We start from the raw sequence: 26,150 nt of genomic DNA, 5'->3' as shown, positions 1-26,150 counted from the left end.
CCTGCTTATCCTCAGCATGATTTCACCATTTGGGGACTTACTATGAGTACTACTAGTACATCATTTGGACTCTCTCCCTTTGCTGCTCATTTCATGTGTACAGCATAGCACTGGCATCAGTCTATTTTTTCAGAATGCAGCACATTGTAGGGTCATTTGTATGTTTACTTGAGTGGCTTTGTTTACATTATATGATTCATTTCTCAGCCAGTTAGGTATTTATGCTGTGTGTTTTATTATGCTTATTATTCCACCTATTTACCATGCCTGTCATGTTTATGTCATTCTATGCAGTATTTAAAGTAGATATTTCTCTTTTTGCTGCTTCATTAGCAGGTATTTGAGGTATAACCATTTTTTCATGTGGTCTGGTTTGTTTAATAATCTTTTCATAGATCGGCCGATCTCATCTGCATTACTGGGGGAATAAACATTTTCCCCTGGTTCTGCCATGTTAAATTTGAACCTTTATGTTTTGGGTCTTACCAGACCTTTATGTTATTTGGTGTAGAATTTATTACATTAATTACACACAGCAATTTCTTATGTGGTATTTGTTTGGGTCTGTCTTGTGTGTTTTTTTTATTACTCATTGCTAATAAAGTATATTTTTTCTAATTTCTCAATATACATTGTTTGAGTACACCTTTTTGACCCTTCTTTTTCTCTTTTTTACTATATATATATATATATATATATATATATATATATATATATACACACATATACACACATATACACACACACACACATATATATATATATATATATATATATATATATATATATATATATATATATATATATATATATATGGACATATGTATATATATATATATATATATATATATATATATATATATATACATATATATATATATATATATATATATATATATATATATATATATATATATATATATATATATATATATATATATATATATATATATATATATGGACATATGTATAAATAGCTATTTAGCATGCAAAGATTGTAGTGATTTTCCACTTAAAAAAAATAATTACGTCTACTAAATAGTTTGATGCATTTTCTACTTTAGTAGCTGACTCTGCCAGTTTGTCCAACTATTGGAACATGGAAAACACCTAAATTGGTTATTTTCAATTTGTCTATAATGACGAAAGATAACCTCTATATCAAGCAAACTCGAATGAAGGACTCGCTGAAGTGCAGGATACCCACAGGTATTAACAAAAATGTGATCAGATTGTCTGGGTCAATGAAGCATAGTTGTTTTATGGTATCTGTACTACTGCCGGTGTAGTCATCCATCAGTCCAGTTTTCCACAGTCCCCATTCCTGAATGATATTGTAGTGACGATTCCCTGGACAATGAAAAGCTTTGTGAATACAGAAACTCATTCGCTGTGTTTATGTGAGGAGATGGAGGCTTTCTGTCACACAGGGAAGGGTGGACTCGCTCCCTGGTGAAAGTCGAAGAAGGAACTCTCTCTCGAACCTGAGACTGGGAAAGCTGATTGTAGACACTGAAGTGGGATTCGCTTGGTGGCTGCGATCCTTGGCCTGCGATTGCAGGAAGACGAGGCATCATGGTGGTGGTGGTAAAGTGAGTAGGAAAAGGTTGGTATGGCACAGTTTCCATTGTCTGAACGCTGTAACTGGTGTAAGGTGCAACAGAAGTCCACATATTACAGCTTAGCGGTGGTGGTGGAGGAGGTAAATCTTCAACCCCTGACACTCCTGCAATTTCAGCACCAGAAGTAGAGTACATGCATGCTTCCCTCGGTGTCATTTCATTGCGGTAAGGTGGACTCAACATTTGCTGGTCATATGGAGGAGGGGATCGAAAATAGTGATCGTCTGCCATAGAAGAAGAAGGATCTAGATATGATCGTTTGCAAGGTAAGTCGAGGTGACGTGCACCCTCTATAAAACAAAGAATTGCATATTTAGGAGAGAGAAGCATATTGCACCAGTTAAAATAATATTGGAAAAAATCCCTATGAATTTGAGCACTACCTGTAAAAGGTGTAGCCAGTCAAATTCCAGTATAATTTCTCTTAGCTTTATGGTGGCAACAATCGTGTAAAACTTTTGCAAAGTCAATATCAGATTAATGAAAAAAGGGCAATTTAAAGCAATGTGGTTTTTCTTTAAATGCACCAGCATTGCAATTTCTCAAGTGTTAAAATATGCCTAGTGTACCTTCCAATGTGGATCAAATAAAACTTTACTGCATATGACCTAAAATGCAACAAAATACATCCATTATAAAGATACAATTTGAATTCAAATAATTATATATGACTTTGCTTTGGCACAGGGTAATATCTCTTTCATTTGAACTGATTGATTGAGTTGTATGTTCCTTTTGAAACCAGGTTTTACTTACATTCATCTTGTTGGTTGACTACTTTTTTCCCCATTGTATATCTTGACAATTATAAGAAGTATCAAAAGCTTCTTAGAAATGTCCTTTCTTTTGTTTCTTGCCTGAATTACAATGCAATTACTAGGAATGCTGTAAATAACTAAGGCACTGTTAAAGATAAGCTTGAGAGTACATAATGATATCTGGTGGTAAAATGTCAATAGACCTGATAATTTTCAAGTTTATAAATCAAGGTAATTTTTTCCCAGAACTTATTTTCCATTTCTCTCTTAATAAATCATATTACCCACATGTATTTATCAATTTTATTGCTATCTTAGTAAAGCAGCACCTCATGAAAATGAGCATATTGCACTTAAAAGTGGCATACATCCTGAGCCCAAAGTAAACTAATGACAGTAGCATGTTAAAAAGGTTTAATATAGATGACTGTCATCTTAATAAAAATGATCAAATACCTATATAAGTATCTTAAAATATTTGTTTTACTTTCAATGTTTGTAACCAAATGCTGTCGTGAGTTGGCAATAATTTTTTCAATCCTAGAGTCTACAGATGCATGTATATTTTGATCTTTCGTGTGAAAGTAATCATTATTCCATTTTGAGCCATACAGATAAATACATAAAGTATGTGATAAGCATCACTTTAATAAAAGCCAAAGAAAAGAAAAACGTAAGTAAAACTGTTAACTGTCAGAATGATTGACTCTTTTTAAGAAAACTAGTTGCTTTGATGTTATTTATAATTTGCCCCTCCACCGTCTTACATGGGAAAAATAATATTCTTGAATGTTCCTGAAAAAAATTCCCTTCTAATAAATGATGGATCCCTAGAAAGTATTATATGCTTCTCTTAGAATGAATGGTCCTCATGCACTTTGGCAGCTATTAATATCCAGTAATACATCACGATATATTATATAAACAATAATAGACAGAACTCTAAATAATGAATAAAAAAATCATGAAGTACAGGGTGCAAACGGAACAAAGTGGGCCCAAACAAACCCACTGAAGATCATATAAACCAAAACAAGGGCTCCAGCACACACTGATTAATAAAGAAAATGAAAGAGTCACGGAATTTTTCCTTTAGTGTTTTTTCCCCCAACTCCCCTTCCCTGTGTCTCTCCCCCCTACTCTTGTGCTTTTAAAAATCCATATATTCTGCATTTATAGTCGTGTAGCATTTCCATATTTGTGTTATACCTATTGTTTTATTATTACTTCTATTAAATTTTTGGCTTATTCCGTGACTCTTTCGTTTTCTCTATTAATCAGTGTGTGCTGGAGCCCTTGTTTTGGTTTATCACAATATATTGTTCACCCATGGACAGATTAATGCGGTATTTGTAGGTGTGATGTATCAAGGCAAATATTCAACAAAATTTATGCAAATTGCATCTTTTTCATCTGGCATCTATTTGTATCAATGTATCTGTGCTCCAAATTCTGTATCATGTGCAGCTTGTGATTTGAGGAGTTACATGACACACAGGTTATAATTTGATGTATCAAGCGCTCCATCCCAATATGTAACTTTTGTATCTATTTGTGTTAAAAAAAAATCTGACAGATATGAGGTGGAGAGAACTTTTCTGGCCAAAAATGTACGTCAAATTTAATAAACACTTTCCTACATTTGCAGTAAAACAGAATCCATTTACACGTTCTTTACGTTGATACATCTGCCTGTAAGTCTTCTCAAGAAATTATATGAAAGTAGCCCTGTGGACTTGGAAAAGGAAGTCCATGGCATCAGCAAACAACACACCTTTATGAACTAAATAGACTTTTTTTTAACTCAAAGCATAACTGCAAGTAAAGAACTGTTGGAATACTAGGTATACATTGTGTATTTCTGCTTCTGCCTGTCAGCTTTAAATTCTACATTACCTCTTCTTTTCAGACAGTGATAAAACAGCCCGGAGTCTCTCTGTGCTGCAAAGGAATTGAGCGGCAGATCTTGAGTATCAGAAGTTGCAAACTGCATGTGTGCACCATTCTCATATTGATAATGTTGCAGGCCCTGGTGACTTCCATGAAGTGCATTAATGTCTGATTTGCTTGATAGCTGACCTGGGTGACTGGATACCAATCTTTGCCTCATGATGCTTTTAGAAATCACAGGATATTCTTTGCTGCAGGAGAAATTTTGACAGTTACATAGTTACATGGTAGATTAGGCTGAAAAAAGACATGTCAATCAAGTTCAACCTATGCAAAATTTGGACGACCGATACATTATCCTATATTTGTATTTACAGTATTTTGATCTAGAGGAAGGCAAACAAAAAACCCCACTGAAACATCATCCAATGATGTCTCATAAGGGGAAAAAAAATCCTTATTGACTCCAAATAATGGCAATCAGATTTCTCCCTGGATCAACTGTCCTTATTGTAAAGAACCCTTTCCTTTGTTGCTGGTGAAACCTCCTTTCCGCCAACCTTAAGGGATGATCCCATGTAGTTTGTACTGCTCTTGGGATGAATAGTTATTTTGAAAGCTGCTTGTATTGTCCCCAAATATATTTGTAAATAGTTATCATATCCCCTCTTAGATGCCTCTTTGTAATGTAAACAAATCTAAATGGCTAGCTTCTCATAATACTGTAAGTCAGATTTTCCATCCCCTTTATTAATTTGGCGGATCTTCTCTGCACTTTTTTTAGTTCCATAATGTATTTTTATGGAGTGGCTACAAATACTGTACTCGATTTGTGGGTCTCACAAATGCTTTATAGAGGGGCCTAATCATGCTTTCTTCCCTTCCATCCATTTCCCGTTTAATGCAAGATAAAAGCTTGTTTGCCTTTGCAACTACTGCATGACATAAGGCACTATTGCTGAGCCTGCTGACTACAACTCGTAAATCCTTCTCCATCAAGGAATCACCTGTTTATTCTTGTTTTCCAAATGCATAACTTTCCAAATGCATAACTTTACAGGTATCTGTATTAAATACCTTCTGCCATTTACTTGCCAAATTTTCCAGACTATCCAAGTCCTTCTGGAGAGAAATTACATCCTGCTCTGATTTTACTACCTTACACAATTTAGTGTCCTCAGCAAATATGGACACATTTCTCCCTATGTCAACCTCAAGGTCATTAATAATTAAGTTAAAAAGCAAGGGTCCCAGTGCCGATCCTTGAGGTAATTCGCTCATAACTTTAGCCCAACCAGAGAAGGTTCCATTTATGACAACTCTCTGTCTATCTTTCAACAAGTTTTCAATCCAGGTGCAAATATTCTTACAGTCCAAGTTGCTTTCTTTTGTACACTAGCCTCTTTAACTAAAGTTAAAGACATTTAGAGTTTTGGAACAAATGGGATGAATTTAAATGTATTCTAAAAACTAGCATGGTTCATTGTGTAATGATAACTTAAGCTGAAAAGTCTGACACACTTTGGTCTGTTTACAACACGAGTTGCAGTTTTAGGATATAGTTTTCTACTGGGAATATATTATCACCAAATCCCGTTTGGGGAAATGGCACCTGAAGTCCATACTATGGGCAATTAAACATGTGGAAAGTGTGTACAGTATTCGAATACATTTAAGAGTACTAGGGACAATAACATCTCTATGAATAAATTATTAACTGTTCTTCATGGAGTGGTATTTGTCTCCTTTGGTGCTTGTGCTGTAAATTCTACATGATAAGATATAGATCTTTATCTGCCAACATAGATCTGCAATCAAAATCAAAGATCTTAAAAATGCTCTAGTTACATAGTAGAGGAGGTTGAAAAAATACATTTGTCCATCGAGTTCAAACTATGTTAAATTTAGACGACAGATACTTATCCTTTCTTTGCATTGGCAGTAAATTGATCAAGAGGAAGGCAAACAAAATGCCCCAGTGAAATATCATCCAATGTGGTCTCATAAGGGGGAAAAATAATTTCTAACTGACTACACTAATGGCAAAACCATTTCTCCTTGGAGCAACATCCTTTCAATGTTTACTTATATGGCATATCAATGTATACCTTTCCTTTCCAAAATGATGTTCAAAATATTTTTGAAGATATCTATTTTATCTGCCATCACAGTCTCCATGGGTAATGAACTCCACATGTTAACTGCACTTACTGTAAAGCAACCTTTCCTCTGTTGCTGGTGACTTGACTATACCTGCCTCTCAAGCCTCAGATCCTAGGCCAAGGTCGGTGTACTATTCCCTACCTCTGCCCTGCGGGTTCGTATCCTATTTTGCAGTCAGCAATGTTACAACTTCAAAATCAGGAAATGTCCCGACAAGCCGGAAGTATACTGGTCTAGCGCTGTGCGATCTTGCGTATCAACCAGGCATAAGTCAGCATGCACATTTCAATACCCAACCTCATTTAAAAAAAACATTTTGAACAAAACATTACTAGCAATGACAACTAATACAAAATGACAAAACATACAGAACACCCACAAGCTCATATTGAACCCCCAAAATAACCACAACATATATATATATAAGCTTATAAGTGTCACAGAGGAGTGCTACTGAGCATGGCAATATACATTTAAAACCAGAGACACAGACAGAGCTTAATGCACATCCAGCGAAAATTTATACACGGCACAGTGCCTAAATATACATGTATAGATATCTATTAAATAAAATGGTCTTTTAGGTTAACATTTTGGCCAAATTGTTGTAAGCCCCTGAGCCACTGCACGTCAGACCCCATCTCAAGGGTCCCTACACTAATATAAATTCTTAATAACCTGTGCATTACCAGGAAGAATGATTTATAATAAATCTGTCAAAATTAGTTGCAAAGTTCTAAGTCAGATTGAAGCTTTTATTAACCTGTACATTACCAGGAAAAGTACTCTGTATTAGATTTGTCACAATCACACTGCAAGCAAGCAAATTCCCCTGAGAGTGGGAGATGCTATGGAGTGAGATTTTAACCATTTGAAAGTGGGAGGGGGTGAGCAGAACACCCATACAGAACACCCACAAGCTCATATTGAACCCCTAAAATAACTACAACATATATATATATATATATATATATATATATATATATATATATATATATATATATGCGTATAAGTGTCACAGAGGAGTGCAACTGAGCATGGCAACATATATATTCTTCCTGGTAATGCACAGGTTATTAAGAATTTATATTAGTGTAGGGACCCTTGAGATGGGGTCTGCCGTGCAGTGGCTCAGGGGCTTACAACAATGTGGCCAAAATGTTAAACTAAAAGACCATTTTATTTAATAGATATCTATACATATATATTTAGGCACTGTACCGTGTATAAAGTTTCGCTGGATGTGCATTGAGCTCTGTCTGTGTTTCATGTTCGTATCTGGTTTTAAATGTATATTGCCATGCTCAGTAGCACACCTCTGTGACACTTATACGCTTATATATATGTTGTGGTTATTTTGGGGGTTCAATATGAGCTTGTGGGTGTTCTGTATGTTTTACCATTCTTGTTCAGCTGGTCTTAGCTGATTGGAGGGTGGCAACCTCCTACCTAATTTAAGCTCACCCCCTCCCACTTTCAAATGGTTAAAAGCTCACTCCATAGCATCTCCCACTCTCAGGGGAACTTGCTTGCTTGCAGTGTGATTGTGAAAAATCTAATACAGAGTGCTTTTCCTGGTAATGTACAGGTTAATAAAAGCTTCAATCAGACTTAGAACTTTGCAACTAATTTTGACAGATTTATTATAAATCATTCTTCCTGGTAATGCACAGGTTATTAAGAATTTATATTAGTGTAGGGACCCTTGAGATGTGGTCTGCCGTGCAGTGGCTCAGGGGCTTACAACAATTTGGCCAAAATGTTAACCTAAAAGACCATTTTATTTAATAGATATCTATACATGCATATTCAGGCACTGTACCGTGTATAAAGTTTCGCTGGATGTGCATTGAGCTCTGTCTGTGTTTCATACTCGTCTCTGGTTTTAAATAAAACAAAATGACCCCTGAAAGTATCCTATGTCTATTTAAACTACAACACGAATGAAACAAGAATACAAAACTTGGTCACATTGTGTCTACAGACATATTAAAAAGAACTTAAAAGAAAACAATCCATAACACTTGACTGATACTCCTGGCACACTAAACTGTTACTTAAGAATTTTGGCAGATATTGTTTTCAACTCCATAATTTTCTTAGATATAAAATGTACATGTTAATTTAAAGGAGTGACTATGTAAAACAACTTTGTTGTCTATACTGCACCGACACACTTTATTCGAGCAAATACCCGGTATGTACCTGGCAGATACCTGGAATGCGCCGCTCCTCACCTCTGACAAGCCCCGTTGCATTTGCCTTCCCAGCCTGGGTTCATGCCTGGCTGATGGGCGGCTGATCTGTTAAATGATAATGATTAGGATTTAATAGGCTGCAATGCTTCGCGTGTCTACCAGATGGCATAAATTCATGAATTGTAATGCAGTATATATATATGTACTGTGCAGTATTGCAGCAAACGGGAATAAAATGCTTCAATCCCTGCCGGAAAATAACTCAATGCACTCGGGCAGAAAACAGTCACAAACCTCAATACACCCGGGTATACCCGTATTCGTGGGACTAGCCGAGCTCGAATAAAGTGTGTCGCCAGTGTATAGACCTCTTATATCTGTGATGTCAATTTCAAGAAATATATCTATGTCGTATGAGTTTGCATCTCACTTAATATGATCAAAGTCTATATAGATAGATCTTTTACCAATTATATATGAATAGATAATAATCCCTAGAGGACCATGGCACATATAAAATCACCCATAGACATCATCTGTTATAATGGGTTAATGATCTAGAATAGAAAATAAACAAATTATCACTATGGAATTAATAACCTCTGATGGAGTTGTAGAGATACAACAAAACACGTAAGGCGACTCGTTTCCCCAGTGAAGGCTTTTGCATAGCAGCACAGACTGACAGAGAGCAAGCTCAGAACCAGAAGTAACCTGATCTACCATGTAAGGAACATCCGTGGTTACTCGGCGTATCTCTTGGGTCTGCAACTACACAAACCGGGGGACTGAGTTTGCGGTGCACCGGCACCACTTCCAGTATCCCGTTTTGAGCAACTACACATGCTGCTGATGAGCTCCAGACTGCAGAGCCTTCTATAGCTGTGACGAAGATGAACTGCTGAGTATTGCACTCAGAAACGTTTACAAGGGTAACCATTAATGTTTTTTTATTATATATATATGCAAATACAACTGTACACTGGCGACACACTTTATTCGAGCTTGGCTAGTCCCACGAATTCAGGTATACCCGGGTGTATTGAGGTTTGTGACTGTTTTCTGCCCGAGTACATTGAGTTATTTTTCAGGCAGGGATTGAAGCATTTTATTCCCGCTGGCTGCAATACTGCACAGTATATATATATACACTGCATTACAATACATGAATTTATGCCATCTGGTAGACACGCGAAGCATTGCAGCCTATTAAATCCTAATCATCCTCATTTAACAGATCAGCCGCCCATCAGCCAGGCATGAACCCAGGCTGGGAAGGCAAATGCAACGGGGCTTGTCAGAGGTGAGGAGCGGCGCATTCCAGGTATCTGCCAGGTACATACCGGGTATTTGCTCGAATAAAGTGTGTCGGTGCAGTATGCTCATCTGCATGTCTTAGGCAGGTCTGTAACCCCGCCTCTCCCCATTATCACCCAGCATACAGCACTTCCACTGCAGCAAGGGATTCTGGGAAATGACATGCAAATATATATATTACATATAATATATTTAAAAAGATAAAGAAAAAACAGGCGCACTCCTAGTGTGTTAAAGTATAAAAATAATTTATCGGACTGGAACAAATATAAAATGTGCACTCACAAACAGAGCTTTGATAATAGCATGTATGAGATATCCTGGTGGGTGCTTAGTCACTCTTTATACCGGATAGAGTAATTACTCCATGTGTCCCACAGATCTACTTCCTCTGGCTACAGACACTTCTCCAGGAGTTAGTTCCTGCTCACTCTAAACCTCACGGTGTGGATCCAAGCCATCACACTTGCCCTCTGCTGCCTAGGGGTTCAATCGTCTGCTTCTCTGTTTGCATACAATAAAACCACAGCTGCTGCACTTGCCACTCCAAACACCCTACGCGTTTCCTCACGGATGACTTCGTCAGGGGGTAATCCCATTGGTCAGATAGCTTCCCTTTATAATAAATACACTGACTTGCGCACAAATTGCTAATTGTAAGCAGGTAATACAGTCAGACAATAAATGCAATTAACCCTTTTAAATGCTGGATAGTAACACATACATATCTAAACTCACCTAAAAAGCTATATATCAACAATGGTGACCAATAGACAGACAGAAGATATCTTTTTTTTTTTTTTAAAGAATATGATGACAATTAGAATGGTACAGAATACATATAATAGATAGTTTGTCTGTAAATATACCTCTTACGCTACAATATTCATAACCTGTAGGTCCCATATTGGGTCATCATCCAAGTAGATAAGAGAGAAACTATTGATGAGAACATTAATGGAAAGTATATATAATACCCAACCATAAAACAGAGTACTAGCAAATCTGATTAGTTATAATCATATACAGTAGATGATTACTGCTATTTTGTAGCACATAATATGTTATCATAGATTAGATAGGTAAACCCTAGAATGGGTCACCAACCAAACAATTAGAATTGGAGAATATAATGAATGTAGAGAATATTAGCTCCAGTGTTCGAACAGAAGATCTAAGGAAAAAAGCAGAAACCAGAAGAAGATGGAAAGTGGAGACCGATGGTGGCCACAGCGGCAGACCTCCATCTAACCATACTATCGATAAACTAATTGTTTATATTTAACCATTAAGTGTATTGTAACCCTGTTTTCCCCACCCAATCTCACATAGGGTCTCCTAGGGGAAATACTACTCTGGTTACATCTGTCAGTGTGGTGCATACCTGCTGGTAACAGGTGGCCCTGAGTCTCCCGCATGATGGTAAAGGGGAATAACAGGACAGGCTTCTGGGGTCTTGCCCAAATTCTACTCACAGGTGCAGTGGAAACAAAAGAAACAGCGCACAACGCCAAATAGTGAAGCAAGTATTGCAAAAATATATTGATTAAAAGGGTAATTAATCTGCGTACATCATATAGGTGAAAAAAGTGCATTTAGTGTGTATCACACTGGTTACCACTCGGCAGCTGTTGGCAGGAGAGTCTGGTGCTTGCTTCTCTCAGCGGGAGCCGCTATGTTGGTTCTGGAGCAGGATTCTTGCTTGGACTCCTCATCCAACAATTCGTGACTCCCAAGGGGGTTTCCCTTTAAGCAGCCAGGCTCCGCTGCGGGTATTGGTTCTCAGTGGGACCGCTAAAAGTTCCAAGTCGTCTGGAGCAGCTCGTGTAGCTCAACAGGCAGATTCTCTGCACACGGAGGTGAGACCGCAACCTGCAGGGACACACTCAGCGTGCCACGATGCCGCTCCGTCATGGGACGCTGCGTGATGATGTCACAGTCTCCGCAGCAGTAATGGAATCGGCAGGGAGATGGTAAAGTCTCTCAATGTGACAGAGGCTTGGGGGAGAAAGGATGTGACGTCATTGAAAGCCTCTGTCACATGGTACTTGAACCAATCAGAGTAGGGATAGACTTCCCACGCTCTGATTGGCTGCCGTACCATGTGAGTCCGGCCATGTGTCTTTTCATGACGTCATCTTAAAGGCAATTGCAGCAAAGCCATTCTGATTGGCTGTGCTGTCATTGCCTTTAAGTGACGTCATCATTTTTTTTTACATCGGCCAAAACACATGGTTTTCACGGCCCAATCAGGGCCGTGGGAACCATATGATGAAAATGTGACGTCATAGGCCTTTAAAAGCCTATGTCGTCTCATTTTGAAGCCAGGCGCCGAGGAGGAAGGACCTCCTCTGAAGAAAGAAGACCAGGGCATGGCCGCAGACGGGGAGAAGACCCCGGAAGAAGGTAGAAGAATACAGATGAAGATGGATTGCAGCTAGAAGACCCCTGGATTGTCGTGTTTTATTATTTTAATGTTTATTATTTTATGGTTTTTTATTTTATGGGTTCCTGTTCGTGGATTGGTTCGTGAGTAAGCTGATCAACGGGAGTCGGTGGGGGCAAGTAATGGTAAGTTAAATAAAGAAATGTATTTAATGTTAATGTGTTTTTTTTTTGCTTTTTCATGTCTTGATTTTTTTTAATGCATATCATTTCTTGCCACTGTATGTATGTATGTATGTCTAGAGAGATATATACATACAGGGTAAGAAATGATAGTGTTGTTAAAGCTTGATTTTCTGTATTGTAAATTATTGTGGCTATGCTGCTATGCATAGATGCGTGTTAAATGTATTTTATTATTAGAGAGATGTAAGTTTTGGGCTTTATGCTGTACTGTAGGTTATGGAGAGGCTTGCTAAAGTATATTGTAAATGTTTGTGTCCTTTTTTGTATGTTTTGAAGTTGTTCTCTGTTATGATAGCTATAGTTAATTGTGTAATTGGTATGGATGGTATTTTAATTGTTTAGGGATGTAATTCATGTGTGTTTATTCATTGATGGTGACTTTATTTGCTTACATAATATACTTCTTGTGATGTCAGGCTATTTCAGTTGGATTACAGTATTGTTAACATTGATTTGCAGCGTGTACATGTAGTTTACATGTTATGCTACATGTATACACTGTAAAAGCAATGTTTTAAGTGGCATTTGAGCCTTCAGATTGAATGATTAAATGAGATTTGGTTAGGAAATTGCTTTTTAATTCATTGAGAATGTTATGCATAAGTGGTGCTATTGCAGGATGGCTTCACCCCTTAATTACCTTTGAGGTTAGTACCCGATAAGGTGATTAAGGGGTTCATTGGTGTGTTAATGTAATTGAGATGTATTGCCTATTTATTATTTTGGCAACGGACCCCAAGGATGATGCTGGCGACGGAGCCTTCTTATTGATGAGGTTAGTACAATTTTCTTTATTTTATTACGGTATTTAATGTGTTTAATAATGGCCAAATAATGTATTATCCCTATGTGGATAATAGTTATTTGGCACATTATTGTACTGTATGTGCTGGGGGAGGGGGTATTGGCCCCAAGGGTATTTGGTAGGACTCCCCTGTGGGTAGTGGGTGAGGGTGGTTGGGGGGGTTAGTGGGGGAGGGTATGTGGGTGATGATGGGTTAACCCCTTAATGACTGTAGCGGTTAATAACCGCTATGGTGATTAAGGGGTTAGGGGACATTACATTGGATGTTTTAATTCTTGTGTCTGTTTTGCAGAAGTGGATGGGGCATGGGCAGGATGAAGATGAGGATGGCCTTCATCATGGCAGCCGGACATGGGTGGTGAGTACTATATGTATTTAATGTATTTATTGTTGTGTATGTATTTTAAATGGACAACTGCACTATTATCCATTTGTGGATAATAGTCATTGTGCCCATTACTATACTGTATGTTAGGGGGGTATAGGTGTTGTTGGGGTCATATATATATATATAAATATATATTTATATATTTAGTTAGTGTGGGGCTGGTGTGTGTATTTTTTATTATTGTGGGTAGTGGGGGTGGGTGAAAGGGGTATTAGCCCCAACGGTGGTTGTTTAGGGCTTGAGGGTGGGTAGCGGGAGTCCTTAACCCGTTCATGACCGTAGCGGTATTAACCGCTACGGTCGTGAAGGGGTTAAGTGCCCCCGCAAGCCCCCCGCAAATCCTAATCTCACACCCAGGGCCAAATACCCCCTTCACCCACCCCCGCTACCCACAATAAAATTGGCACGGTGGGTTAACCCCTTCATTGCCTTAGTGATTAGCCGCTAAGGTAATGAAGTGGCCTTTAAATGCCTTTTTCCTGCCTCGGATGCATGCCGGGGGGCTCCGGTGCGGGTATCAGCTCCGGAGACCCCCGGCATCAATGACAGGCAGGAAAAAGGCCTGATTTTTTTCTAAGTGTCGCCCCGGCCGATGCTTCTCCTCCAGCAAGTTGCCAACTTTAGTTGGCGGGCTGTATTGGCCATAAAATCTCCATTCTGGAGTGCCGATTAGCACCGAAAAGCTGATCGGGGCTTCCTGAATTCAGCCGGGTTAAAAAAGTGCCGATAAGTGGCTTATCAGCAGCCGTCTCCCGATAAGTTCTTATCGGGAGGAAAAGTTGCCGATAATTCCCACTTATCGGCGCTTACTGAATCTGGAAGGAAAAAAATGGCTATAAAATGCCGAAAAAGCCTTATCGGGGCTTACTGCATGAGGCCCTCAGTCCTATACCCGAGAAGACGACGAGGATGAGCTGATGGCCCAGTTCAAAGCTCTCTGCCAAAAAGAAGGAGAGGATTTATCTGCCTTTGCTCGTGAACTACAGCTGTCACTGGGGACCCTCCTGTCCAAAAACATAATTTGCGCCACCGAAGCGGACCGATACCGATTCAAACAGCTACTAAAGGGGTCGTTACCTGATCACAATATAGCTATAATGATGCGGGCTGCCCCGATCGCTGCGGTACCACCCAGCTACATGGAATTATTGCATCATATCCGAGGACATGAGGTGCAGCAACATTTTCATGAATCCAAAAAGACCAAGGATACCATCAAGGGTGACACTGCTGTGTCCTCCGCTCCGAAGGGTAAGAAATCTTCCACACAGGAGGAGGAAGTGACTTACAAGTCGCCTGCCAGGAAGGGTCGTGCCCCAGACAGATCATCTTCCACGTACAAGGATCGTCCTGAACGCCGCGACGTAGTTTGCTATAACTGCGGGAAGAAGGGCCACTTCTCCAACGATTGTCCGGAGAGGGAGGACCCTCCGGAGGAAAAACCTCCCGATAGAAGAAATCCCGCCCGGTCAATGGTATGCCGAGTACAAACGGCCGAGTCTGACTCAGAACCCCCTCCTGGAACCAAAGATGCCACTTCTGACGCCAACCCCGGGGAGGACGCCTCACCAAGGGAAGCTTACAGTCAAGTAGGCCCCACGGCCATCGTGCCTGTTGTACTGGAAGGGATCTACGCATCGGCCCTACTGGACACGGGATCACAAGTGACCATCATATACCGCAAGTTCTATGACCAGCACCTCAGACACTGCCACCTGAGGGCGACCGACCATATGAAAGTTAGGGGGTTAAGTAATGAAGACTACCCCATCGATGGGATTGTAAGGTTACAACTGGAAATAGTCCATGTGAGAAAAAATGGGGATGACCCCCCGGTGGTGCTCCAAATATGCCAGGCAATCAATGAAAATTGTAAACACTTAGTAGAATCGGAATAATAAATAAATAAAACGGAATGAGTGTCCCATTGGTATGCCGATGGTGTGTGCGGGCCTGAATACCCCCACCTCACCTGTTTGGAGCCGTTAGAAGCGATATCCCCACGCCGATGGAGCACACCCCCCCGGGGAGATGGATGATGGTAATGACCTCCTCAGCTGAACATGCGGCAAACCCGGTAAAGGAGACTGACAGATGTAGTGGAGCCCTGCAAGCAGAGTCTCTAGTCGTCTTACCGGGTGCCTGCTGGAAATCTCCTGATGAACCGGTCCGTCGCTGCAGGGGGGTAGGTGGCGGCTGTTGGTGGGGAGGACGACACACTCAAATCCTCCAAGCTGGGTCCGTCAGTGCTGGAATTTCCCGGAGCAGGTGAGGGGACAGGGTTATCGGCTGCACACTGGCTGTAACCAATCCACTATGCAGCTAGAAGAGGGAATCCTCTCAGTTGGAACAGCTGCTCCGTATGCAAAAAGTCCGGTGCGTGCTGCAATGCTGGGATAAAGGTCAAAAAATGTAGTGAAAGAGCAGAGCACTGCCGAAAGAAAAAAGGAGAGGGCCTGATGCAAAAAAATGAATTATTTATTAGGCATAATAGCCAAAAAAGAACAAACACACTGAGGTTAAAAACTCTGACGCGTTTCCCGCCGTGGAGGCGCTTTATCAAAGAGTACTACTGCTCCATGGGAATCGGATTATATAATGGTCAGAGGCTAGTGTACGCCCACAATTAGGTAAATGCTAAATTAGCATATGCTGAAGGGTATGAGTAATCAGCTGAATCCTCAACCCTGCAAGATCTACACTTAGAAGAGCGCCCTAAGCCTCTGAGCATAATATCAGTCCAATGGAGCTTGACAATAAACAACAATTAACATGTTAAACAGTAATCAAAATAGAAGACTAATATCCCTACAAAAACAATACCATTTAACAAAGGAGGAATAGACATGTCTGATGACAATAAAAAACTATATCTAAGTGTACACCGTAGTGTAAAAAATATATATATATATATAAAAATAATAATTTTATCCCTTAATGTTAAAATGTGAATAATGTAAATGTGATATAATATGTGATTGAAAAGCTAAAGTGGTTGAAAATAGGTGAATAAAAATGTGCAAGTAGCTAATAAATGTATAATGAAAAATGATAAAATTAAATTGTGTTTAACATAAATGTTCGAAATTAAAAAAATAAATAAAGATGAATATTAGTCTTACCAATAAATGTGTAAAATAAATGAAATAAAACCAAGAAGAAAAAAATTGATAAAAAACCCCTAATAAAGTGTAATATATTATATGATAGTCACCAATGTATATGATAAAATAATAAATTACATATCATAAGTTAATATCAGTGATAAATATAAGAAAAATAATATAAATATAATGATAGATATATAATATATGTATATGTATTGGATACACATATATATAGTATTAGATAGATGTTAGATCAAAAAATACATCAAATATAAATGGAGATCATAATATGGAGACAATTCATAAGTGTAATTTGTAAACAAAGATGATAGAAAAATATGGCTGTAAATAGTCATATAAACAGAATATCCAAATATGATAATAAATTAAACATAAACATAATATTAGAAACAAATCTTCAAAGAAGTATACACAATGATGGATAAATATCTTAACTAATTCATAAATAAACCGATTGGAAAAATTGAACAAAAGTTAAATAGAAACTGTTGAATAAACATATTATTTATAAAAAGTGCTTCAATTCCCAATCAATATTAATGCCAGAGGGTTTTTCCCATGTGGACACTGTGGGGTACGCAAGTTTGCGAAAAAAAGAAAAAAAGTTATTTGCATAAACCCCAAAAGAGAACATACCATACACACCTTCATCAATTGTAACTCTAGTTACACTGTATATCTTCTAAGATGTGGGTGTGAGAAGGGCTATGTGGGTCGCACTAAACGACCCCTTAAGATCAGAATCATGGAACATGTCCGCGCAATCAATAAAAAAGACCAATCACACCCGGTCTCGAGACATTTTTCCATTTGCCCAAAGGGGACCATTAAAAATTTCACATTCTCAGGTATTGATCATATACATGCCCCAACTCGGGGAGGTGATAGACTGGGCATGTTGAATAGGAAGGAAATGTTCTGGATGTACAGCTTAGATACAATGCAACCCTCTGGCATTAATATTGATTGGGAATTGAAGCACTTTTTATAAATAATATGTTTATTCAACAGTTTCTATTTAACTTTTGTTCAATTTTTCCAATCGGTTTATTTATGAATTAGTTAAGATATTTATCCTTCATTGTGTATACTTCTTTGAAGATTTGTTTCTAATATTATGTTTATATTTAATTTATTATCATACAATGTTTGGGGAAAGGGAAGGGGATGAGGGACCCTCGCATCAGCCTATAATCAAACGAAATAAACAACGGTGCAATAAGGGGAGAGAACAGGATAATTGTGAGGAAACAAAGACACCCTCAGGTCAGCACTCGTTGTAGGTGATAGTGAAATGGTGATAGATTTAAAATTAAAATGCTTTAATTCTATTGGTTAAAATAAATGTCAAAATCGTTGAAATCAATAAACAACTGACAGTGGTAAAACAACACACATAACAGACAAAATTACAAAATACTATAACTGAAATCAGGGGGAAGGAAAGGTAGTGATCCTACCTGTCTGCTAATTAGCAGTAATGAACAGTCAACGACTAAATAGTCAGACCCCTGGTTCAGCAATAACAAGGTTTAAAAAGCCTGTAACATAAATACAGGTAACGGTGGACTGGTCATGCACAAATATATGCCAAAGAGGTTATACAAAATGTAATGCAATAAAGTGAGAGCTCACTATTAATAATACAGCTGCAGTGCCCTGAATTGTAAAACTGGCTTGGTAATGAAAAAGGTCCCCACTAAAGGGTTAAGGTAACCTAACTTGGGCTAAATGAGGTGGTAGTACGAATGTTAATGAACAGTGCACATAAGAGCTCACAAAATGTGATACTTAGCTCTGGGGCACGGATCTAGTCCGTATCCAGTTATAGCCCCCTAGTTCAAATGTGCCAATGGCTACCACTTAAGTGAGACCTAAACATATATGCAACATAGTAGCAATTATAACACTATATACAAATCTCAATATTGATCAAAGCTGCTGATAGCTAGAAGCACAAGAGCTTACAAAATGTAATATTCAGCTCTGGGGCACGGATCTGGTCCGTATCAATTTATAGCCCCCTAAATCAAAATGTGCCAATATAGCTTGTACAATTGTAGATAGCAAAGTGAGCAAACACATATAATGAGCTGAGGGGGAGGGAAGAGACATAAATGATGTAGCAATGATATATAACACACATATACTTGAGTATACAGGGTAGAGTAATTTCAAACAACCTGTGTCACTATCAAATGTATTCAGCCCTCGTCAGGGCTTTGCGCAGTAAATTGCCGCTGGTGTGGTAAATATACCTCCTCTATAACCCAGCAGGCAAAGGCATAATACACAATTTGAATTCTAAGCTGCGTATGGAGCTTGTGTCCCTTCTAGCATGTATCGGCACTTAGCAGTGCCTCTCACCCTCTGCCCGGCATGTAACCGTCATCGCGTGATGACGTCAGTCCTGTAGCCGCCTCCCACCTGACGCACGTTTCGCTGAGGCGCTTTTTCAAAGGTGAAAAACCTTTGAAAAAGCGCCTCAGCGAAACGTGCGTCAGGTGGGAGGCGGCTACAGGACTGACGTCATCACGCGATGACGGTTACATGCCGGGCAGAGGGTGAGAGGCACTGCTAAGTGCCGATACATGCTAGAAGGGACACAAGCTCCATACGCAGCTTAGAATTCAAATTGTGTATTATGCCTTTGCCTGCTGGGTTATAGAGGAGGTATATTTACCACACCAGCGGCAATTTACTGCGCAAAGCCCTGACGAGGGCTGAATACATTTGATAGTGACACAGGTTGTTTGAAATTACTCTACCCTGTATACTCAAGTATATGTGTGTTATATATCATTGCTACATCATTTATGTCTCTTCCCTCCCCCTCAGCTCATTATATGTGTTTGCTCACTTTGCTATCTACAATTGTACAAGCTATATTGGCACATTTTGATTTAGGGGGCTATAAATTGATACGGACCAGATCCGTGCCCCAGAGCTGAATATTACATTTTGTAAGCTCTTGTGCTTCTAGCTATCAGCAGCTTTGATCAATATTGAGATTTGTATATAGTGTTATAATTGCTACTATGTTGCATATATGTTTAGGTCTCACTTAAGTGGTAGCCATTGGCACATTTGAACTAGGGGGCTATAACTGGATACGGACTAGATCCGTGCCCCAGAGCTAAGTATCACATTTTGTGAGCTCTTATGTGCACTGTTCATTAACATTCGTACTACCACCTCATTTAGCCCAAGTTAGGTTACCTTAACCCTTTAGTGGGGACCTTTTTCATTACCAAGCCAGTTTTACAATTCAGGGCACTGCAGCTGTATTATTAATAGTGAGCTCTCACTTTATTGCATTACATTTTGTATAACCTCTTTGGCATATATTTGTGCATGACCAGTCCACCGTTACCTGTATTTATGTTACAGGCTTTTTAAACCTTGTTATTGCTGAACCAGGGGTCTGACTATTTAGTCGTTGACTGTTCATTACTGCTAATTAGCAGACAGGTAGGATCACTACCTTTCCTTCCCCCTGATTTCAGTTATAGTATTTTGTAATTTTGTCTGTTATGTGTGTTGTTTTACCACTGTCAGTTGTTTATTGATTTCAACGATTTTGACATTTATTTTAACCAATAGAATTAAAGCATTTTAATTTTAAATCTATCACCATTTCACTATCACCTACAACGAGTGCTGACCTGAGGGTGTCTTTGTTTCCTCACAATTAATTTATTATCATATTTGGATATTCTGTTTATATGACTATTTACAGCCATATTTTTCTATCATCTTTGTTTACAAATTACACTTATGAATTGTCTCCATATTATGATCTCCATTTATATTTGATGTATTTTTTGATCTAACATCTATCTAATACTATATATATGTGTATCCAATACATATACATATATTATATATCTATCATTATATTTATATTATTTTTCTTATATTTATCACTGATATTAACTTATGATATGTAATTTATTATTTTATCATATACATTGGTGACTATCATATAATATATTACACTTTATTAGGGGTTTTTTATCAATTTTTTTCTTCTTGGTTTTATTTCATTTATTTTACACATTTATTGGTAAGACTAATATTCATCTTTATTTTTTTTTTTTAATTTCGAACATTTATGTTAAACACAATTTAATTTTATCATTTTTCATTATACATTCATTAGCTACTTGCACATTTTTATTCACCTATTTTCAACCACTTTAGCTTTTCAATCACATATTATATCACATTTACATTATTCACATTTTAACATTAAGGGATAAAATTATTATTTTTCTATATATATATATTTTTTTTACACTACGGTGTACACTTAGATATAGTTTTTTATTGTCATCAGACATGTCTATTCCTCCTTTGTTAAATGGTATTGTTTTTGTAGGGATATTAGTCTTCTATTTTGATTACTGTTTAACATGTTAATTGTTGTTTATTGTCAAGCTCCATTGGACTGATATTATGCTCAGAGGCTTAGGGCGCTCTTCTAAGTGTAGATCTTGCAGGGTTGAGGATTCAGCTGATTACTCATACCCTTCAGCATATGCTAATTTAGCATTTACCTAATTGTGGGCGTACACTAGCCTCTGACCATTATATAATCCGATTCCCATGGAGCAGTAGTACTCTTTGATAAAGCGCCTCCACGGCGGGAAACGCGTCAGAGTTTTTAACCTCAGTGTGTTTGTTCTTTTTTGGCTATTATGCCTAAAAAATAATTCATTTTTTTGCTTCAGGCCCTCTCCTTTTTTCTTTCGGCAGTGCTCTGCTCTTTCACTACATTTTTTTACAACTGGAAATACTCCAACTGAACACCGGCAAGAAACACCCCATGCATGTAGCGGCAATGGTATGCCCGGAGCCCCAAGACCAGTGCAAGTATCCAATCATCTTGGGAACCAACACTGATATAGTAAAAGCAGTAATCAGAGCGTACCTGAAAGAGACCAACGAGTTGCCGCTGGCCAATTCGCTCCTAGATCCCATCCTATGAGAGGAGTGCAACCGGGTATATGCCCTGGAGCGTCACGGAGATCTCTACAATCGTCAACGTGGACTGACGACCATATTACCAGGGGGAGTGCAACGAATGGCCATCTGGTGCTGTTATCCCGAACGAGATGAGAGCGATCAGCTTTTCTCTCTGGAGAGTACCCCTGAGGAAGAAGTTCAGAGAGGGTATAGGGTACTACCCGAGGTGAGGGAGTGGACGACTAAAATCCCTCTACGAACCTACGTGTATGTGCAGAACATCTCCCCCTTCCCGATGGAACTTGATGCCGACCAGAGTCTGGGTTGCATATATCTGGTCAGCCCTGTGGAAACAACGCCCCAGGTGAATGCGGCGGCAGTGAATGAGCGGTTAGTCGATCTGAACTTCAACTTCGGCGAGTCGACATTTCCCACTGAGTGGAAAGAGCGGCTGGCAACCCAGTTGAATAAACGATGGACTGTGTTCTCCACGAGTGAGATGGATGTGGGGTGCAGTCGCAGCGCCCAACATGCCATTCGACTGAGTGATGCCACCCCGTTCTGGGAATGCTCTCGTTGCATCGGCCCGCGGGATGTGGACGATGTGAGGAACGTCATACAGGAAATGGAGACCGCTGGGATTTTGACGGAGTCTCGGGGCCCCTACGCGTCACCCATAGTGGTGGTGAGGAAAAAGAACGGATCTGTACGACTGTGTGTCGACTATAGAACCCTGAACAATCGTACGATACCGGATCAGTACAACCTTCCTCGCATTGCAGAGATCCTGAATGCTCTGAACGGAAGCCAATGGTTCAGCGTGCCAATTTACACGTATGCCCCAAGGTATATGTGGGGCCCCTGCTACCTTCCAACGACTGATGGAGAAGACTATCTGGGACATGAACCCTCGGGAGTGTCTCGTTTACCTGGACGACATCATTATCTTCGGAAGAACTCTGGAAGATCATGAAGAAAGGCTGCTTAAAGTGATAGACCGTCTTGGGAAGGAAGGGTTGAAATTGTCCCTAGACAAGTGCCGGTTTTGTCACACCTCTGTGACCTACGTGGGGTACATCGTGTCTGCTCAAGGGATCGCCACCGACCCAGCCAAAGTAGAAGCGGTCGTGAACTTGCCGAGTCCTGAGAATGTCACAGAACTACAATCCTTCCTGGGGTTCTGGGGGTATTACCGTCGCTTTGTGGAAGGGTACTCTAGTAGAGCTAAACCCCTGAACAATCTGTTGAAGATATACCCCGAAGAGACCGGAAGGAAGGCTGTATCGGCCTGCCAACCGTTTGGTGATAAATGGACGTCTGAGTGTGAACTGGCCTTCCTGAAATTGAAGAAATGTCTGACCGAAGCGCCGGTGCTTGCATATGCTGATCCTGAACAACCATACGTTCTGTATGTGGATGCCAGTCTCAATGGATTGGGTGCCGTCCTGCACCAGAAGCACCCTGAGGGCCTTCGGCCTGTAGCCTACATCAGCCGCAGTCTGACACCAAGTGAACAGAGATACCCCGTCCACAAATTGGAGTTCCAGGCTCTCAAGTGGGCGATCACTGAGAAGCTCCACGATTACCTTTACGGGGTTACGTTTGAGGTAAGGACAGATAACAATCCCCTCACGTACATCAATACCTCGGCCAAATTGGATGCAGCAGGACACCGATGGCTGGCAGCTCTGAACAATTACCGCTTCTCCCTGAAGTATAAGCTGGGACCCTTGAATGTCGGGGCTGACGCCCTCTCCCGACAGCCAGGGCTACTCAAGATGATGAGGAATGGGAAGAACTCCCAGGACCCGGGTGCGAGCTATGTGTAGCACTGCCCCCATCGTCAACGACCAAGTGGCCTTCTCAGAATTAAGGGTTGCAGATTCATTGGGATGCCAGTCGCAGACTGTCCCAGTCACCTACTGCAATCCAAAAGGAATGAACATAACGCATGATAAAGTGCTACGGGGGAAAGATCTGGTAGACTACCAAATACGAGATCCTGTCGTTAGTATCATTAGGCAAGCCGTTGAAAAGAAGAACCCAGCCCTTCTGAAGCGTGCTCCCAATGACTTGGTGGCCTTGCTCATGCGGGAAGTAGACAAATTCGAAATAGACAACTGTTTACTCTATCGGGTGGTGCAATACAACAACCACCCGGATAGGCGACAACAAGTCCTTCCTAAGAACTTATATTACATGGTGTTGAAGTCCCTACATGATGAGCATGGACATCTCGGTGTAGAGAAGACCTTTGGGTTGATCAGAGACCACTTTTTCTGGCCCAAGAGAGGCCATAGAACGCCACTGTCGCCGTTGTACTAGGTGTATACAGCGCAAGACCCTGCCTACCAGAGCTGCTCCCATGGGCCATCTGAAGAGTTCTGGCCCAATGGACCTTGTGTGTATGGACTTTCTGTGCATTGAGCCCGATAGCCGGGGTATATGCAAATGCTGGTCATCACGGATCATTACACCCGGTATGCCCAGGCCTTCCCCACGAAAGATCAGAAAGCCATCACAGTGGCAAAAATATTATGGGAGAAGTACTTCGTGCACTACGGTCTTCCCAACCGCCTTCACTCAGACCAAGGTCGGGATTTCGAGAGCACGTTGATCCGAGAACTGCTCAAAATGCTGAACATAGCCAAATCACGAATGACCCCATATCACCCCGAAGGAGATGCACTGCCAGAACGATTTAATCGAACCTTACTGGACATGCTCGGAACTCTGCAGAATGCTCAGAAAACTGAATGGAGTCGACACGTGGAGGCCCTGGTGCATGCATACAATTGTACCCGACACGAGTCAACTAGATTCTCCCCATACTTCCTCATGTTTGGGCGAGAGGCGAGACTGCCAGTGGATGTACGTCTTAGAGTCTCGACGGATGGGATACACAATGCTACCCATTTCAAATACGTGCAAAGACTTAAAGACAGTTTACAGCAGGTTCTATCAACAGGCTGAGAAGTCTACTGCTAAGCTGAACGCTGGAAATAAAAGGCGATACGATCATAAGGTCAAATATTGGGAACTTCGTCCTGGGGACGCTGTGCTGCTTCAAAATCTGGGAGTCCCGGGAAAACACAAACTGGCCGACCGATGGAGAGACGGGGTATATGAAATAGAATCTCAGATGCCTGGCCTCCCAGTCGATCGCATCAAAGACACTGAAGGCCGGGTAAAGGTATGGCACCGTAATCATCTTCTCCCCATTCCACAAGTGGGAGATGAGGAAGCAGAGATACTGGCCACACCGCTCAACGGTGAGCCCGATTTATCAGAGATGGGTCAAGAGACTGTGAATAACGAGACCCACTCTGAAACTCCTAAAGATCCTATGGAAGGACCCTCTCAAAGGGACTATTCCACAGAAGGTGTATCCCCCGGAGGAGTTACGGGTAAAGGGCCCCGTAGGCCAACGCCTACTAAGGTGGCACCAACAGGCCAGCCTTTGGATCCACAGAGCCCGTGCTTTGCGCCTAACAGAGACTGTTCAGAGACAATTCTCCCCTCAAGGGAAGAGGCTGAGCCTCAGGACTGAGTTTATCACTCCCCCGAGGGAGTCGCAGAAGAATAGCTCCGAAGAGCCAAAGAGTCAGGTACCCTCCAACTCGGGTAACCTATGATCAAATTGGGGCACCCCATTATGAGGCTCAGTAGTGGTCTCGGAGCAAAATCCAATCTGTGATTGTGATGCTCACAGAATTATGCAACCTCGTATAAAGTCAATGCGAATGTGCTAAGTTATATTTTGAAATGCATTTTTATTATATAATTTCTGTACAGAGTTGAGTTGTGTCCCAAACGAGGACGTTGGGGTTTTTACCAGGGGGAGGATGTAGCCAGGTCCCCTGTCAGTGAGCGAAACCCCCCCCCCTCCGGTTACTCACGGCAGCCGCTCGGGGTGAAGTGCGGGGGCGTGCGCTAGCATAGCGCGCCTCTCCTATGGATGCGGCTGGTTGCTGGGGATGCGCGCGGCCCGTTGCTAGGGCCGCGGCCACGTTGCTGAGGTCCCGGCGGCTCGCGGTGCAGGATCCGCCATTGCAAGGTGCGTTGCGCAAGCGCAGGGGCTAGGAGCGCCGGGAGGCCCACAGACAGGTCGCGCATGCACAGTGAGAGCAGTCAGCCCCCAAGGTGAACAGGGGCTGAGCCACATGACCCAGGGAGCCAATAGGGCTACAGTATCTCCCTGCTCAGGGATAGATACATTTCGCGGGCTTGGAGCACGCTAGTTAGTTGGTGACCGGAGCAGCTAAGGGAAGGAGGTAGGGTG

General features: G+C 40.7%; 1 protein-coding gene across 1 annotated transcript in view; it reads right to left on the bottom strand.

Annotated features, from left to right (window-relative positions):
* Positions 1-972: 972 nt before the first annotated feature.
* The window catches only part of TBX4 (T-box transcription factor 4), a 490,915-nt gene continuing 465,737 nt past the window's right edge, over positions 973-26,150 (bottom strand). The window contains exons 9-10 of the mRNA XM_075593341.1: positions 4,277-4,521; positions 973-1,912 (exon numbers count right to left, since the gene is read on the bottom strand). Coding sequence (XP_075449456.1) covers positions 1,290-1,912; positions 4,277-4,521 — 868 coding nt within the window. The 3' untranslated portion in view covers positions 973-1,289. The remainder of the gene's footprint in view (positions 1,913-4,276; positions 4,522-26,150) is intronic.

The sequence above is a fragment of the Ascaphus truei genome, chromosome 3 (assembly GCF_040206685.1).
Source record: "Ascaphus truei isolate aAscTru1 chromosome 3, aAscTru1.hap1, whole genome shotgun sequence".
NCBI lineage: Eukaryota > Metazoa > Chordata > Amphibia > Anura > Ascaphidae > Ascaphus > Ascaphus truei.
The sequence above is the reverse complement of the archived record's forward strand: the minus strand, read 5'-3'. Positions and strand labels throughout refer to the sequence as shown.